Consider the following 18713-nt stretch of genomic DNA (forward strand, 5'->3'; position numbering starts at 1 on the left):
GTATTTAAGCAGAATGCGATGATTCTTTGTTATTTTATGGTACACTAATACAGTGCTCCACAAACCTTTTTTACGCACGTCGCACCATACGAGCTTTAAATTGTCGGCGGCACAACCGAACCAAAAATGCGATTGAAGATATACGAAACAGCACAAAAACACATTATGGATTTAGTAAGATACCTGGCATCGTTTACATGAGCACAATCGCCGTATGTTAAGCTTAATATTTGACAGAGCGACCCGAAGTTCCTCGTCTAGTTTTTTGAGCGAGATTGTTTGTCATTTTTTTATCAACAACAAAGAAGAAAAACTTTGTTCTCACAAGTAAGTGTATCAAAGTTAAAAAACCAAGTGCAATAAACTAGTAAGTGTGAAAACAATGGCATATAATCACGAAACAATTAAAACATCTGACGCAACAATTGGAATTGTTGATTCTCAAAATGAGGGACTATTTCCATTTAGGAGCAGCACACCCAGCATCGTCCTGCGGCACACCGGTTGCGGAGCACTGCACTAATATTACGATTCACAAATATTACGATTATACTTGCGGTTAGGTGTATTTCGGTTTCAATCTGGTTAATAATAATAAAAAACACTAATATTAATGTAATAACTTTTTGCCTCATCTTAAAACTCAGTTCCCGTACTGAAACCTTTTCCTGTTAAAAATTGCTTGCGCCGGTGCTCTTCACGCCACCTATCGGTGTTTAGGAAACATTATCTGAAAGGATGGTTGGAAAAAAGGGTAGAGCTACTGACACAATAACGCACACGACACCCAAAGTCGATTTGGTTACATCTCCAAAAATGCTTACGGTTAGGGCTATTAGGGTCGGGGTAAGGTATTAGCACTTAAAATTCAATAAAACTAACCCAAAAAATTAGTTACTAATGTACAAAAATTAAAAACTTATTTCCCAACCCAACCCATTTATAGCCGCTAAATAAAAAATTCAGCTCTTTACGCCCCCTAATCGACTTTGGGTGTCGTGTGCGTTATGGTGTTAGTAGCTCTACCGGAAAAAAGGAGGTCATTGGGTTGAGAATTTGGCATGGAAAAGGGTGCTGTAAACAGGCTGAGTTTTTTTGTGAACAAACTTTGGTATTTAAAGGGCGATTTTTTTATGACTGATCAAATTTATTGGCTAATCTGAAATGAAATATATCAGGAAAGTCAAATGTTGATTTATTTATGAATAAAACTGTGATTTTTAGTCTTTGTTTGACTTGAACAGTCTTTAAACCTTTCGTGGCCGATAAATGATTTAATGCTAAACGAAAAATTCAATTAAAGATTGTTTGAATCAGTGTTGGTGCATGTCATAATGGAAAAGTTGTATATGTTTAGTTAGATGCAAAAAAACTGTTAAATTTGATTATTTGAATGGTCTTTTTAGATGGTTTGATTTTGTATAGACTGTTTGTTTTAATTTTCCAACCTTTTGTGACAGGTTGTAATCCTTATTATTAATTGTTTAATATAAACTGGCAAAATTCCGTCGTTAACAGCAATCCAAAGTTCGTCTCACCCCAAGGTGTCATTTGTAAGTATAAGTAGGCTACTCGCTGTGGACTAATGTGGGAGTCATTAAATCTTTTAATGGCACTTTTAAGATACCTTTTATTCTGTCAAATAACTTGTGAGTGACATCATTATTTTGGTCATATGGGGGCTCCTCTAAAATACGCAATCTACTTATAAAATGTATGCAACTTTTAAAAATGTTGACGATTAGGGCATTTAGGGTCTGGGTGAGGGTTTCTAATAAAACTAACGCTATAATTTAGTTTTAGATGTCCAGTTTGGGCTTGATATTCCCATATGTGTTGAGAGTGATACTAAACACTGTACGGTACCGCATGTTAACACTTGTGAGAAAATTAGACCTGAAAGACATCTGAAACTAAATTATAAAGTTATTTGTATCACAATCCCTCACCTTGACCCTAATAGCCCTAACCGTCAACATCTTAGTTAGTTTTTATAAGTAGATTGCGTACAGATTGCGTATTTTAGAGTAGCCCGTCATATGGGAGTTTCTATTCTCGCGGAACTGATCAATAACCAGATGCCCTGAAATATTAGTATGTTACTGTGGGTGCAGGCTGTGTTTTTAGTACTATTACATACTAAAACCTTAATGCAAACAAAGTAACTGATTTCAATAAATCGAACAGTTTTTTAGTTTTAGCAACACTAGGCATGTCATGAAAAATTACATCAAATGCCAAGTTAGCCACCCCTAAAAAAATTGGCACATTGCTTCAAATGTGTTCTAGTCCTATTTCGGTCGTTTGTGTTTCCCTGAGCAAGAAACTTAAGCGGCGTTGCTCCAACCCAGTGGTTCCCGATAGGTTGAACTATATTGAAGTCACCAAGTCAAAAAAATAAATAAAAAATGATTAACGGACAATAAAAACAGTGAGCATAACACATTCAGGTGTTGCCTGCCCACTGAGGATAAAAATGAAACACACAACAAACATATGTTTAACACTTTATTTCATTTGTTCGTGCAGGTCCCAGTTATCAGTAAGTACACAGCCCGTCAGGAGGGTCTGTGTTTGTACAAGGAGCAACTCGACTTCAACTTCAGTCCACCGTGGGACCCTAGCTAGCATTCTTGGGGTGTAGCGTTTTTTCTGTGTCCTTTGTCACCTTGAGTAAGCTTATTTTTGTAATGTTTATCTCGTAGGTTGGAAGCAATTAACATGACTGTGTTTTGTTACAGCGAGCGGGCACACACTTTTTCTGCATTACACTGTTAATAAGCACACACTTACTTTACATTCATACCCAAACAGCTGAGCAGCAACATGAAAGACACTCCTTCACCAACCTATGTTGAGTTGTTAAACGATTTCAATATCGAAAAATTTGTACAATCGCAACTTGCTGACAGTTTCGACCATGGGGTATGATGCTATTCGCAGCCTTGACTGCTTGTTTAAACTGGTAAAATTCAAATTAAACCATTGCTTTAGGATGCCGAAGACCCATTTCTGGTTTGTGATTTGGGTGATGTGGTAGCAAAGCATCAGCGTTGGAAAACTGAATTTCCCAGAGTGCATCCACATTATGCCATTAAATGCAATACTGACACTGTGCTCCTAAAAACTATGATGGCTTTGGGAACTGGTTTTGATTGTGCCAGCAAGGTATAAAATTTGCACTAGCACGTCTTACTAATGTTTAGGTTAATTGGATTGCAGATTCTATTCATTCTTGTGTGTCTCTGTTTTTAGAAAAAATAACTCTCACAACTATTCTGCATTATTATAAAAAAGGATACTGCCTGTACACCCCTTTTTTGACACAGTAATAAGTTGTACGTTGTTCCTAAAATGTATGTGTGGTTGATGTGCATGTACTATTAAGTTTTTTTCATTTAAAATACTTTTCTACTTGTACATATAGTATTCATTACAGATGATTACATGTTATCACATATAACCTACCTTGTTAACATACGATTAACTAAATTGTGTGACTAACCAGAACCTTACACATTTTAATGTAATGTGTTGTGCCTATTTATTCATGTAAAAATTAGGATTGAAACAGAATTTCCTATTTAGGTTGAAATCAAAAAGATGTTGGAACTTGGTGCTTCTCCAGAACGCATTATATTTGCCAATCCATGCAAACAAAAGTCCCATATTGTTTATGCCAAGGAACAGGGAGTGAAATTGGTAGTGTTCGACAATGAAAATGAACTGTTCAAAATGAAAAAGTTATATCCAGATGCACAGTAAGCTCTGAAGTTGGTCTAAATTGTTTGTAATTTCCTACTAATCACCAACTGTCTGAAAAAAGTGTATAATTAAAGGAAGGACATTGGCAGCTTGTTGTCACAACTGGCAAGTTTTGTTAACATGCAGCTGCTATCCATATGGTGCATGCACCCTAAAAGTTGTGCATTAGTCAATGCAAGCAGACTAGCCTAATGATATTATATTATAGTGTTACACACAAAAAATTGTTTGTTAAAAGTTTGCAATAACATAAAAAATAATGTCAAAATCTCCTAACTTAACCAAAGTGTTTTATGTATTTGTTTTGATGTAATGTTAAGTTGTGGCTATGTTTTTATAGATTGGTTCTGAGGATCCAGACAGATGACTCCGCCTCTATTTGTCGCTTTAGCATGAAGTATGGTGCTGATCCAGAGGCATGTCCTCAGTTAATTGATATCGCTCGAAATTTGAACCTGAATGTTGTTGGCATCAGGTAACCTCACAAACAATTTGATAGCCATACAAAACCAGATAACTTATTCTTGTCTTGGCAGTTTTCATGTTGGAAGTGGTTGTCAAGATGTGAATGCGTTTGTGAAAGCTCTGCAAAACTCACGCAAACTCTTTGACTATGCCAAAACTGTTGGATATGACTTTAACTTGCTTGACATTGGTGGTGGTTTTCCTGGCACTAAGGATGTGGATCTTACATTTGAGAAGGTATGCTGGAGTCCTGTTATGATGTACCATATGGTGCATCATTTCCTGTCTGCGAATAGCAACAGTACACAATCATCAACATGTGCTAATGCTATTAGGGTGTCATATATTAAATCCTAATAGGTGGCAACAAGAGCCATGGTACCGGTGATACCACAATTTTCTTAAAACAAGGAGAGATAACTTATCAGATAAGAGCTTAAACTTTACAACAACTGATAACCTGCCATTTTTAAACAACACAATCATGTGTGGTTATGCTGACACTAAACTTGCTGACTTTGCTGTAGATAACCTCTGTGGTGAACTTCCAACTCCACCAATTGTTTCCAAGTAAGCAGTTCCCTCATGTGAATGTTATAGCTGAACCAGGTCGATATTACGCTGCCTCTGCATTCACCCTGGTCACAAACGTGATTGCTACACGACAGGTTGCTAGGGATATCCCAGCTGAAGGATACAGTGATTCAATTGGTAAGACAGCTTAGATTAAATGAAGAGGTTTGGTTGGCAAATTTATGACATGATTTCATTAGAAAAACGAATGTAAATATTCACACATGAACGGGGTCCAAAGATATATGACATGGTGTTTAGTACAAAATCGATAAGATACTCAAGTCACAAGCACACCATAAAGCACTTTTGATAGGTCATTGACTAAGACAAACTTTTCAGACTATTTCTAGCCTTCTATACTTGTGGGTATAAACTCAACCCAGTATGTTGTTGGCTCTCTATGAATATGTAAGGACATCGTTATAACAAAACTTGTATTTATGTTTTTGGCTTGTTTGTTTTTGCATATAGTGGTAAAACAATGTTCCATGGTGTGGTTGAAGCTTAATATTTATACTAGCAAAAATACACTTTTGATACTCTGGCAACGAAAAAAGGTTTTAAATCCCTGTTACTGGCTGGTTGTGTCATGCAAATTGCCTTTTCCTGAAAGCCAAACTGAAAACAGTTTTAGTCAAACATTTGTACATGAGCAAACTTGCAGTTTAGATGTTGACCTTTTTAGATTCTGTGAGGAATGGGGTAACTCCAACAGCCAATGAGGAGCCAGCATACATGTATTACATTAACGATGGCTTGTATGGCTCCTTCAACTGTCTTTTCTTCGACCATGCTAAAGTGACTCCAACTCTCCTCGATGTAAGATTTGCGTGTAAATAGCATTTATGGTTTATAAAGTACTATTTTTTACCATCAAGCTATTTCAGTCCAATTTTTGGTTATTTATTTATTTAAAACCATCACAACAAGTATAATTATCCTATGCCTCGCTACAATCCTAAAAGACAAGTGCCATGTTACAAACAGGTCAAGCTTACTGTATGACCTGTAACAACAAGTTACAAGAAAAAAATGCTATTAAGAATACATTAATTTCCTGTGAAGCAAAATCGACAGGCACAGTAGTAACAGCATATGGTTTGTGGTTATTTTAGGTTTCTGCAAAACAATCAAAATTCTCCTCAAGCATATGGGGACCAACATGTGACGGACTCGACCGTATCATTGAGCATATGCTGATGCCACAACTTAACACAGGGGACTGGATAGTCTGGAAAGGTAGTTTGCTCTTGTGATTGCTTTATGACAGTTTATTGTTGGTCTCCTTTATAAGCGGTTTATTGTTGGTCTCCTCTGACACACGACCTAAGTGGTGGCTATATAATGCGTAAGTAAACGATGGGTTTATGCTTTAGGGTTAATGGTCACACTTCGTAATGTCTTGTTTTATGTCAGCCAGTAAATCTTCCAAAGGTCCTTTTCTCTAAAACTTGTTGTTTATGGGTTATCAAAATCCTCTACAATTGAAACCTATGGCTGTTTTGGCAAGGAAATTTGTTTATCGATTTTTTCAGGCTGAACAAAATGTCCAAATCCCTGGGCCTTTTTAATTCAATCATGTTTTGGTCACTTGTTTACCATGCTGTTTTACTATCGTTATGGTGTGATCTGTTTCAGACATGGGAGCATATACTATTGCGGCGGGTTCATCTTTCAATGGTTTCAAGACTCAGAAGGTCTACTATCATATTTCAGATGAAAAAAGGTACACAACTCTTTGAATTGTTGAAGACACATTGATTTGAATAAAATTGGACAGTGTTATAAATACTTGCCATATGGATTTGCCTCGCATTAATATGTATAGTTGACATATACACTACTACTATAGTATTGTGGATTGAAATTGCTAAGTAAAATCCTTCCTATGTAACTATTATTAGTTGATCTTTCTATTTCTCCAGAAAAAGCAGATTAACTTAATCAAAATATCACATAACGTTGATCTGTATAAATTTGTCCAGCTCTTCTTGCAAAAGAGCTCTCCAAATTTGATATTATGCCTGCCAGCAATAGCTTATATATGTTGATCTGGTTATTTTAAGCAAACCAATTATATTTTTACTAATTTGTCATCTTGTTTTGGACAAACTGATTGATTTATATTTTCAGTGTGTTTATAGTTAAAACTCGGTTTTGCATGTCAACAGAACAAAACAGATAAAAAGTTGTTGCAAAGATTAGGTTTTCACAAACAGCTGCACATTTAACAAACAAATCGTGTCTAATCCAAGCAAAGAGCTACGCTTAGGAAATGAAGTCACTACTTTGTTTGTTGACAGCTGTTCTCCAAAGATAATGTGTGGGATGACGTAATCGATATTGCGCAACTACAACGTTGTGCGTAAACCCTTCTGTGACCTAAGACTTGTTACCTTAGCTACTGGGTGTTTTGATACTTGCTATTACAAGAAAATGTGGTGTTTTGCAGGGACTTGTTGACAAAATTGGCTGACACAAAAGTGAAGGGAGTTGAATTCAGCTGTTTTGCGTCATCGATGGTGAGATACAGTTACATATCCGTATTCTCTTCTTTCCAATGCAGTGTATCAAATAACCAGTAGGTCCAGTACATATTGGTTCCAAATTTAGCTGTTGTTTAACAGACGATGCAATCTAAATGTTCAAATAAAGGGTTTGTTTTAATGGAGCCGTACATTAAAACTACTTTTTAAGAAAGTCCACAGCCCAATTTTAACCATTGCAATTATTACACTGCTATTAATCTAATACGTTTATACATTGTATGTCACTTTTTTTTGTTAATCGTAAAAAGATGATTAGTAAGTCACTATTATCAATTTTAAAGGGCTTAATTGTTGAAGATTATGCTATTACGGGTGACAGTTTCGTCGTCCGAGTTGACTGTTGGGGTGATTCACAAGACCTCTCCTATGAGTTGGCAGTTAATAAATTATTTTCTTACCACTTCTCAAAAATCGAAATACTTTTAATTGGACTGGTCGTCTGTGGCTTGAAATATTTTGAGAACCACTGGCCCAGTAAATGTTTTCTTGCAAAATGTTTTTCAGCTTTCTCTGGGCATTCGACTTTGTAATAGTATGCACTACTGCTGTACATTTTTTTGTGAAATTGTTTTTGAAACAAACGAAACCAACATAACACAACAGAACAGCAATTGGGATTAATGTTAACAAGCAAATAAAACAAAATCTTACAACATTTAGTGTTTTCAGGCAAATAAAAAGATCCAGAACTTGACCAAGAAGGAAGCTGCTCCGAAGGATCCAAATCCTATTGGAGAGAACACAGAGCAACCAATTCCAGTTTACATGTAGTTTCACTGTAGTCCTACTAGGTTCCATTAGCTGTTGTGTTGCAATAATCTATTCCAAAAATTTTGTTCATCAGCTGTTTGGGTATGTAAAGGTTAAATTGATTTGCTAAACATTGCTTCAAACAGATTTGTGTGTCAGTGCTATGCCTAAAAATTGTGTCCGCTTCGTTGGTGATGGGGACATAGAATGATTTAGTGTGTTTTTATGTTGATGTTTACCGATGTTCTGTTGTAATTCGTTGTGTACAGCAACTATACGAAGCTTGTGTGCCGTGGGATTGTCTCACGACTGTGTTATAAACCCCCCATTTCGTCAATAGCCTAGCTGTGCTGTTTGGTATTGCTTTAAATTTCATAACCTCTGTTTGCAAAGAATAAACTTTTGGCGATTCGGCATTTTCGTGTTTGTTTGCGTAATGGGTGTCCAAAGTGCGGCCGCCGCGACATTTTGCGCGACCCGCGGTTGTTGTTGCAAGTTGTGTTGCGTATGGCCCGCCAAAGTTTGGATTAAGTTCGGTTGTGGCGAGTTTTCGGAAAAGCTCTCAATGGAAGTTTATTTCCGGTAATCATGTTGCTGGCGCAAAAAATCCCACAATTTCCTCAAATCCCGTACATTTATGTTCTAGAAATCGAACTCAACTTCGCCGCCTGCACCACACTATAAGGTTACCTTGCATACACATTGACCATCGTTTTGGCAATTACACGAACCATTTCTTAATTCATCACATTCGTCTGCAGTGGTGCCTATGATAAAAAATTGGCCCCCATTAAAAAAGTTGTTCACCCCTGGCATATGTAATGATTGCTGTGGCGTCGCTTGGTGTCAATGTAGTTTAAGAGTTTTTCAACCTGTCGCGAAGATAAGAAAAAATCACAAACATTTAACCATGAATCTTCACAGCAAGAGGCAACATATCATGGTTTTGCAACACTGAATTTGCAATATTTCTGGTTTTGCTGCAGCTTATCGGATCTCCTTGAAATAAAAAATGAAATTGAAGTTCATTGCGATATAAAGGTTGGTTGTGACGCACCAACACACTGACGCAGAAGAAACTACATATTCATAGATACTAGATTTGGCACGGTTCCTAAATTCGCATTACAGTCTTCGGAAAAATATTGTATCATCGTCAATAACGTTTTGCAAGACAAATTGTGTTGAGTTGAGTTTATTTCTCCGGGCAAAATCGTAGCAGCACAATTCCGCTAAAATATTCACCAGGCCGGAAATAGCTGCGCAACGTTCAGACGTTAAAAAACGCGACAAGATTGAGGGTAATTGGTAGAGGGATGGTAGACACGCTGCAGCTACACCGTTAAAACCAGCAAAAACTTATTCGAGGCTCATGGCCTCCTCAGGAAGAGTCAATCGCCGACACATGTTCAACTTCTGTGACTGACAGAATTGTTACCGCAACCTTCTGGGAGTTGTAGGAGTTCAAGAAACCCTATTAGTTTTTTTGCCCATTTGTAAAACTCAAAATTAAAATAAATTGTATCCTCCCATTTAGAGCAAACACAATTTTGTAAAGAAAAATACATCATATCATGACGTTACAACAATGCTTTTTAAAGATGGCTGTTGCGTTCAGGTGTTTTTTACAGTATTCGGTAGAGCTACTAACACCATAACTTACGTCAGCCCCACATTTAGTTAAGTTTCGATTCGTTGAACAAACAGCAAAATTATTAATTTAGCTATTGGAGGGTGGGGTTCATAAAACGGTTTAAACATTTTAGGTTTTTTAATTTTTAATGATAGTACGCCCAACCCAAATAACTATAATCAAGTGAATTACTTTTAATGGCGATAAACAGCTGAATGGGCGAATCAATAAAAATATATGAAACTAAAACTAAGAACACAGAAAATGCTTAGTAAAACGACGCTTAAAAATATGTGACTTGTCACTTGTTTGAATATAGGGTACTGAATGTGCCGCAGCTTCGATCGGTTGTAAATCCAATTTTTAAGCACACAAAAGAATAATGTTCTGGGACACCAACGGTAGGCTAGGCTATAGTCTGGTCATTTCTGATTTTTGTCTCAAAAAGTCTGACAGCGATGTTTTTGTTTGAAATCCACCCAGAGTGTATTTTTTGTCTAACTTAGGGCTACCATATCTACAATGTCAACATTTCGGACGGTAACTATCTTTGGCGACACGAAAGTTTCGTTACACTGCTACCAACCCCGAAAGTGCCATTTTTCACGAAATATTATTAGGGCCTAGGCTACTATCACAGAGATAAAAAGCGCGGTTTTGTTTTCTAACTAAAGTTATAAAACAGAAAATTGTACAAGATCAGAATATTGTTAGATTTTTAAGACGCGTAGTCGCATGAAAAGGTGCATGATTCATCAAAATCAGCACAGTCCCCCTTAACCAGAATTGTAAAAAGTACTGTAGTTTAAGCTGCTTGGCGTTAAAATTCCGGGCATTAAAAGTGTTTTAAAAAATTTCTGGATACAGATTTTATGGCCTATTCCGGACATGTTCGGAAAATTCCGGCCGTCTGGGAACCCTAGTCTAAGCTAATGCCAAAGTTGCAATCGTTTTGTTTACTCGATCCTTACCAAGTACGACGGCCAAGTCAACCTTAGCCTACATGTGCAGTTTAGAATTTTTGTTGAAACTGCGACAGCACGCAGCTACTTCGGTGCGTGGATAATTATGGGTCCCCTTCCCTGAAAGAATTTCATAAATTTTATTGAGACTTTTTCTGTAAAACAAAATGCCTAATTTAAACTTCCAACACATTATATTAGCTGCTCCCCAACATGAGATAAACTTTTCTGAAAAAATACATAAACCGTGACGTCATCGATGACAAATATGGCTGGAAGGTGCAATTCATCGGGCATGGCCCAACAGGAAGTAAGATGTGGATGGGTTTGGGCGTGAACGAAATGATGTGTCAAGAAGATGAAGTTTAAGTTATTGTTTGCTACAATCGCTATCGATTTCATTTGGGGGCAAGTTGGTTAATTAATGCGTTTGGTGACTTGAGAATAAAACTACACAATTTAAATCGTTTTTGTTCATCTTCACATCTGTATTCGTTCTAAATTTGTTTTATCATAATGCAAGATGCTCTTTAAATTAGTTTCAGCAAGTGGACTGCTGTTATCCACTCTGGTTTACTTGTTGGTTGGTCTCAAAAGTTTGACAACTGCTGGATTTTACCAGTGGAAACAAACCTTGTTTGTTAAAGTTATGTTCAAAGAAAACTGAGAATAACCCCTTTTATTGGTGTTTGTTTTTAAAATAATCCTCCTTTGATAATTCGGCTTGCTTTTTTGAAATAACTTACGTATTGTTTAGTCAAAGGACTTTTGTTTTTTGACGTCTGCATTTTTTTTGTTCTGTTAGCTTTTTGTTATATTAATATTACTTTTTATTAATTTAGGAACAGTCTGTTTAATTTGCATTCCTGGGCCTATTTTAATCAAATATTACCACAATGTCTTGGGATAAATACTGCAGTGACACATGTGAGTCATTGAAAATTGCTAAACTTGCTATATTCGGCATATGTGAAAAAACCCAAGCATGCACATTGTGGGGAAAATTTCCAGAAGATTTTGGTTTTGCTCCGGATTACTTACAGAAGGCCGTTAAAAGCATAGAAAATCATGATTATACTCAATTTCAATGCAATGGAGTATATGAACCAAATGGAAATAAATACATATATGTTAGGGATGTTCCTGCAGCCTGTGGTGATGCAATAGTTGCCAAAAAGTCAAAGGATTGTGGTGAAACAAGGGATCACATAGTAATTTTGGACAGTCGAAACTTCGGTGCTGTTGCTGTCTTTCCGAGTCATGGTCAGCAAGCTGGTGATGATGTTGCAGTACTCAATCAGGTGGTTGAAAGTTGCAAAAAACATGCTGGCTTGTAAAAATGATTGGAGCAATGTTCAGAAGAAATATCCAAAAACAAGCAAAATTGATGTAAATTTCCATTGTATTCACATGACAATTAAACAATGAATTAACAAACTGGATTTCTGTTTCTGTAACTTGATTTCCAAAAATAATAATTTTATCGTCTTCTAAATGTTTGGGTTATGTTTAAATGTATGTCTCTGTTAACAAAGTTCAGTTGTTAATATCATATAGCATGTATGTGTTAGTGTTGCTATGTACTTCTAACAACCAATTATAATTATTATACCTGCTACATACTTTCCACAACCAGTTATTATACTTGCTATGTACATTCAACAACCAATTAAGTATTTACAAATCGGAGTTGTGCCTTGAAATGCCATTAAGCACATTACAATTGTGGTCTATGATATCTGGAAATGTACATTACAAAAAAGATTCGCTGCATGTTCTGTGTGCCAATTGGTCTGAATTGTGTTAGTATCACAAATAGTTACTTTTAAAGATAACTGTAAAAGGAATAAGTTTAGCCGACACTTAAAAACAAACTTTAGTATGACATGGAATGTGGATGCAATAAATTACACTTTCACTTCCCAACAACTTCCTTTATTGATTGGTAACATACCTTTCAAGGCACTATATGCGTTGGAGGATTTGGGGCCACTTTGTTTGAATGCTAGGCGTGCCTCGTTGGCAAATATATGTTAATAAGTAACCGGCTATTACATTACAGCCGAAGGCATAGATTTGCTTGAGAAAAGACCGTTTTTAGCTGTTATTAGGCCAACTTACGAAATCGTATTCGGGCATGATAGCTTTACGGTCGTCAGCTACTCTAGGCTTAGGGTCATCTGTGCGTTTTGAAAGTTTTATTTTCTTTCACTGAAAGTCTATGCACAAACCAAATTGCATTTTTGTAACAATATTCATTACAACTGTATTTTTAAAAGAAAAACAAAACTAGATAAACTGACAGTAATAACTTCTTAATGACAGTTGTTTTGCAAAAGTATTTTAAAATCCCAAGCAGGCGCGCAATTCCATTGAAAAATTATGGAGACTTTTTTGCGTCTATATTTACTCTATGTTCATCATGTAAATGTAAACAAAATGACGTTATAATACGCCAATAAATGTCATAAAACGGGTTGCTTTCCTCATAATCAGGTTAGTAAACCAGGTTGCGAATGAAAAGTTCTATCTTTTCAGTCGTTCAGTGCTTTTAATTTTTTTTAAAAGAACTCGAGAACAAAGCAAAAATAAAAAAAACGGATGTCATAGCATTCACTATTGCATACAAGTGGCTATCTCGAGCCCACATAGTTTAACCAACTATTTAAACCGCCAACTTGAATGCTGAACTTGCCAACAGCTTTAAGCACAGGACATTATTGTCAACTTATGTCTCTGTTACGAAAGAGATGCCAATTAATAAAACATTATTCTTATTTAAGGAAAAATTTGTTGTTAAGAAACAATTGCACAAGTAATTAATTAACTTGTAAACTTATGTCTCTGTTACGAAAGAAAAACCAATTATTAAGTTAATTAATTACTTGTGCAATTGTTTCTTAACAACAAATTTTACCTTAACCAAGAATAATGTATAGCAGTTTGTTCTTTGAAGCCGCGAATAAACTTGGATCAATTAATTGCGCCTTAGCGTTGATTTTTTCGCGGGGCGAATTAAACCCTATTCAAGGCTTGTGCTCTTGCACTTCCCGCTTAAATTTCACCACTCAAATCGCACGACCCAAACGGAAGTGAGCACAGACTTCAATGCTTTAGGTGGGCGGTCCCCACAAATTCGCTGGTATAACCCCCGGGAAATACGTTTGCCCATACATGGGTGTTAAAACAGTGGCGTACTTGTCAAAATAAAACTTTAGGAACGGGCAAAACCATATTAAAATTACTGTTTTTTTTTAAACTAAACTTAACATGGCCAACCTGCGAGCGTTAAAACCCTTATTCAGAGAGCAAGCACTGTACGGAGCAGTGGTATCCAACATTTCGGTACCAACGGATATATTTTATGACAATATTCGAGCTACAATTGCCACCACGTAAAATTTACTACTCTTTGGCAACTTGCTTTGAAAAAATAGACGCCCCAAGCCCCCAAAACCATTTCACAGAGCCCAAGCGATTGAAACCACTGGTTTATAGAATGTTGGACAACCAAACGACGGTCGCCTGGAAATAGGGTGCGTGTAAACTTGCGGGTGCGTACTTCTGACTTAAATTTTGGGCCCGCTTACAACTCTGCCCTGGCCATCAAAGCAGCAGACATTGTAATGTGTAGGATGGGCAAGGAAGGGAATAGTTGGACAAAAAAAACTAAGCGATGTTAAATTAGTGAGATTTTTGATAAAACATATGGGTTTTTCTTTCTTTTAAAATAAACGTGTCATAATATTGGGGGGTCATTAATTTTGGAGGACATCTCACGTAGGCCTATACGCTCTCCTGGAATTTCCCGTGCTTCGCAATGTAGACGCTGAAGTGTCTTCTTCCCGACCGTGGTCAGAGAATTAGCAAAATATAGTTTCGGTACAGATTATGTATGGACGCAAAAAGTTTTATGTTGTGTTTCATGCAACAATGTAAATGTATTGTAGCAGTATGAGGTAAACGTTTGTTTTGTTGAAACCTAATCTATCAAGAAATTGTAAAATGAAAATGACACAAGTCTACTATTTGCATGGTAGCCTACAAGTGTTCGTTGGCGATTTATGACAAACTTACTAATCTACGTTTAAACTCAATGTCTAAAGCGAGAAATAATTACCTCCGGGCAGGTTATGTTGCACACAACCTGTGGCGTTTACTTTCATTCTGACACTGTTTACACATGTCGTCGATACGGTACAAGTGGAAATGAGCCCATGCTTACAAATCATCCTTATTTGGGCATGACATATGGTCGAGAAATTGTTCAGGGTGAAGGTCAATAATAAAAAATTAGTATGTGCATCTGGTTCACTTTAAACCAGTGGATCTTAACCAGTTTTTTCTCACATCACCCTTATAGATGTTTGTCCTACACTTCACGCCCTATCCGTCTTGTATAAAACACGCAATTTTATTTATTTAGTGGGAAATCCACCTAAGATTTCAAATATTAGCAGCAATCCGACTACCAGAAATTCTACCCTGCCCATAGGCGCCGAGTTGGTTTTATTACGGTGGCTGCCACCATGGATATTTTGGTTTGATTATAGCGATTTTGTACTAAAAGCCGTCTGACGAAAATTCCCAATTTTGCATTTGCTAAATTTTTACCGTGCCCAAAAACTGCAACCTACTTTGGGGTCTTGTTCCTGTAGCCAAATCAAAAACATACATTTGTTGACCAGTGAATAATTAATTAGTCATTATTGTGTACTATGATGGTTTCTACGCTGATCAAGTCGCTTCTTCGATGCAATGTGTTTTAACGTTGATAAATTAATGATAAATGTTACAAAAAGATGATCCAAAAAAAGTATTACTAAAAAACACGCACATCAACATGACAAAAAAAGTTGTCTTGCACACCAGTATCATGAAGTCCTAAAACACCAGGAAATGTTTTCATTTTAATTAGGGAATGTTTCGCGGTACACTTGGAAAACTTTTCGCGGTACACAATTTGAAGTTACTGCATTAGAACAAGGTTTAAACAGTTTTTTTTACAACTTGAGAAACTTCAAAGACCTTATACCCTATCATATTTGAACATAGCGATTCGTTTCTGCTGATGACGAAGGATGCATTCACCTTTCATTACAGAGTGTAGACCTCCGTTTGAAAAAAGAGTTTATGGTTATGTGCAAATAAGTGGTTTGGTAAGACAGCAATTTTCAGGACACCTCAGTTTCACGAGAATAAAAAGTTGCGATTCCATCTAAACTGGTATAAAGTAGTCAATTTCGTTCGTTACAACACAATCAATGCAAAATTAACTTTGACTCGGTATAGTGATTAGTTTTTGCGCACGTACCACTTTGACCCACTTCGGCTACGTTCCTAAGTCAAAAAAGCCGACAAGATGCGTTTAGAATCAATGGATTTACATAACTTAACGAGAATCAAGATATGTTGCTTAGAAAACATATGGCGCGTCCCTGGTTAAGAACCACTGCTTTAAACTGAATGGAAAGGTTGGCTGCGTTTTCATTTTAGTCAAATGTTACAAAGAAAGTTGCTTTTAAATTAATTGTGTGGTTGGGACCCTTTATTAACATCAGTCCATGGGCTTATTTATCGATATAATTGATGGCAAAAAAGGTGTAACTACGTGCAATTAAGTTGGACTGTGTTAAGCTGTCGCGTTTCTGGTTTTAAAATATTTCGGGGCCGTGGTGTATAACAAATCCAAACAAATTTAACTGGCTACAAAGTTAAGAAGTGGCGCCTTGTACTCGGAAAAAAATAAAAGTTTATTAAAATGTTAAAAAGGACGGTAAACTACGTAAGGTTCGTCACATTCTCGCATGAACTTCTTTTTTTAAAGTTAACATAATCAGTGATAAACAGTGTATGGTTATAATATTTAAAAGTTTAAGCTCAAAACAACAAATAAGCTTAAAACAACATAAACCTAACAAACAAATATGTTTGCATATAGCCAGAATATAACGAACAAAAAATCTGACAGTAAAAACTTAAAATAGTGTCATATACCGAGTCTGGACTATTCTCCGTGTCCGAAATATTCCAGTCAACCCTATTTTTCTCAGGAAAAGAATCCATTTTGCGAAAATATATTGAAACAACAGCTTTTGTAGGTAGCCTAGTGTCAAAATTGTGGTTGTGGAAAGTCACAAAAACTAATGGATACCGAAATGGTGTAAAACAAAAAAGTGTTGTGATTAGCTAGAACATCAGAATTCATTTTGTCAAATGGGACTTCGATCATTATTTTTTGGCCGGTAGGGTTCGCTAGAGTGTAATCCGAAACCTCGCATTTGGCCGAATGGTTGAAGGCACCTTGCCCATAGCCTACAACAGAGGTGTCAAACCTTTTTTAATCGGGGCCAATTTTTATCATGTGCAGACGCGGGCCAACGTATTTTTGCAAAGTTTTTAACTGTACAATTATAACACAAAACATAAGGCATTTAAGGACGTTTTGGGATTTGTTTTGCGTCAGTACCATGTAAACATTTTTAAAAGACCCATGGAAAAGCTTTTGCGTGAAGTCGCAAGCCGCCACAACCCAAAACCTTAATTCCAATTATGGCGGGCCACACGCAACAAAATTTGCAACAACAGCCACTTGAAATGCCGTCGCGGGTCGCACTTTGGACACCCTGATTGGGATTCGTCATCTTTTCGTTCGAACTCGGTGAAAAAAATGGTCGATTTGACATGAAGATTTTCATCTTGATATACCGTTGGGGGAAGCTTATCTTAATAACCGCTTATATTTTACTTTCAAAAATAAAAAAGTTTTTAAATGTAATGACAGTGAGTGCAAACAATAATTGGACTTCTTTGGGAAAGTATTAAACTGCTGTTGTGCACTAGTAAGTATAGTGTATTTAGTTTTATACGCTTTGGACAAATCAACTCTTCAAAATTAATCTTTACATCAAAAGTCTCACAGTTTTCAGATGTTTATACACTTATTCTATTTTAAACTTGAAACTCTAAATTTGTAATGACGTGGTGCAGAAATTCTGTTTAAATTGACAGAACAACATTTACAAGTTTCGAGAGAATTTTCAGAATATGATTTCTAGACTTCTTGGTGTCAATTGATGATTTTTTTCAGCTACATTCATATTAGACCTCTAGCGCCGCCTTGTTGTCTCCGCTTAACTTATACAAATGGACATTGGAATTCTAAAAAATCCGACAAGAATGTTATTTTAAATTACGCGAATATTATTCCAATAAACGGCCTGGCATGTGGTAGACGTTTGCCATAAGGAAGTGGGACCATGCACGTAGCACCTCAATACCAGTGTTCGATCTTCCAGCTGAAGACGTGAATCATGGTTAGTTTGAACCATCTTAGGACTGGATAGTGTAAGGGATACAGTGCATTTAAAATATACTTCCATGCAGCATCCGTACGTAAAGATGGATAATGCTTTTGCAAAGGAGAATGCTTTTAGGGCATAAAATCAAATCAGAATGTGATAAAAATAAAACACTTGCTAAATCAGTCGATCATGAAACCAGTTTAGAAGGTGTTTGGACAACTCACACTGTAGCACGACAATGTTTGCCGTACATTGTGTGTGTAAGGTGTTCTTTGTTGACGATACCCTAATGCGTTCCACCTTTAACCTCGTGGTGACAACTGCTAAGTGACACATGACCTGTTCAATTTCCGATAATATAGCACGCTAATATGTTTAACAAGGTTGTGGCATAAAGTAGCAACTATTGAAAAACGGGCACGATATGATCGTCGAAGGTCTTTGATTAGCGGCAGGGCAGAACATCGAGTATGAGCGCTTTTGGGTTCTGTAGAGATTGATGCGACTCGTTGTCGATAGCGCGTCGCAACGTCTTGTAGGCTACAATTTCATCGAGAAATGTTTAGGCCACTGGTAATCCTAATTCAGAAAGGAATTGAATTTGGGGTAATTTATGCGTGAAGTTTTGTTTCCTGTTCAAAAGTCTTTCATTTAAATCCAAACGTAAAGTCAATACAAAGAAACAATGAGCGCTTGATAACCAATACCA

General features: G+C 36.6%; 1 protein-coding gene across 1 annotated transcript; it reads left to right on the forward strand.

The window, feature by feature from the left end:
* Nucleotides 1-1440: 1440 nt before the first annotated feature.
* LOC145229499 (ornithine decarboxylase-like) lies at nucleotides 1441-8519 on the forward strand. Its single transcript, XM_080094850.1, has 13 exons — nucleotides 1441-1553; nucleotides 2530-2673; nucleotides 2742-2925; nucleotides 2995-3168; nucleotides 3589-3761; nucleotides 4106-4240; nucleotides 4302-4467; nucleotides 4758-4941; nucleotides 5492-5625; nucleotides 5922-6045; nucleotides 6445-6532; nucleotides 7259-7328; nucleotides 8025-8519. Exons 3-13 carry the CDS (start codon nucleotides 2827-2829, stop codon nucleotides 8124-8126), a joined length of 1449 nt encoding a protein of 482 aa, XP_079950976.1. The 5' UTR covers nucleotides 1441-1553; nucleotides 2530-2673; nucleotides 2742-2826; the 3' UTR covers nucleotides 8127-8519.
* Nucleotides 8520-18713: the final 10194 nt, after the last annotated feature.

This window comes from Phallusia mammillata, chromosome 5 (genome assembly GCF_965637545.1).
Source record: "Phallusia mammillata chromosome 5, kaPhaMamm4.hap1.1, whole genome shotgun sequence".
NCBI classification, from domain to species: Eukaryota; Metazoa; Chordata; class Ascidiacea; order Phlebobranchia; family Ascidiidae; genus Phallusia; species Phallusia mammillata.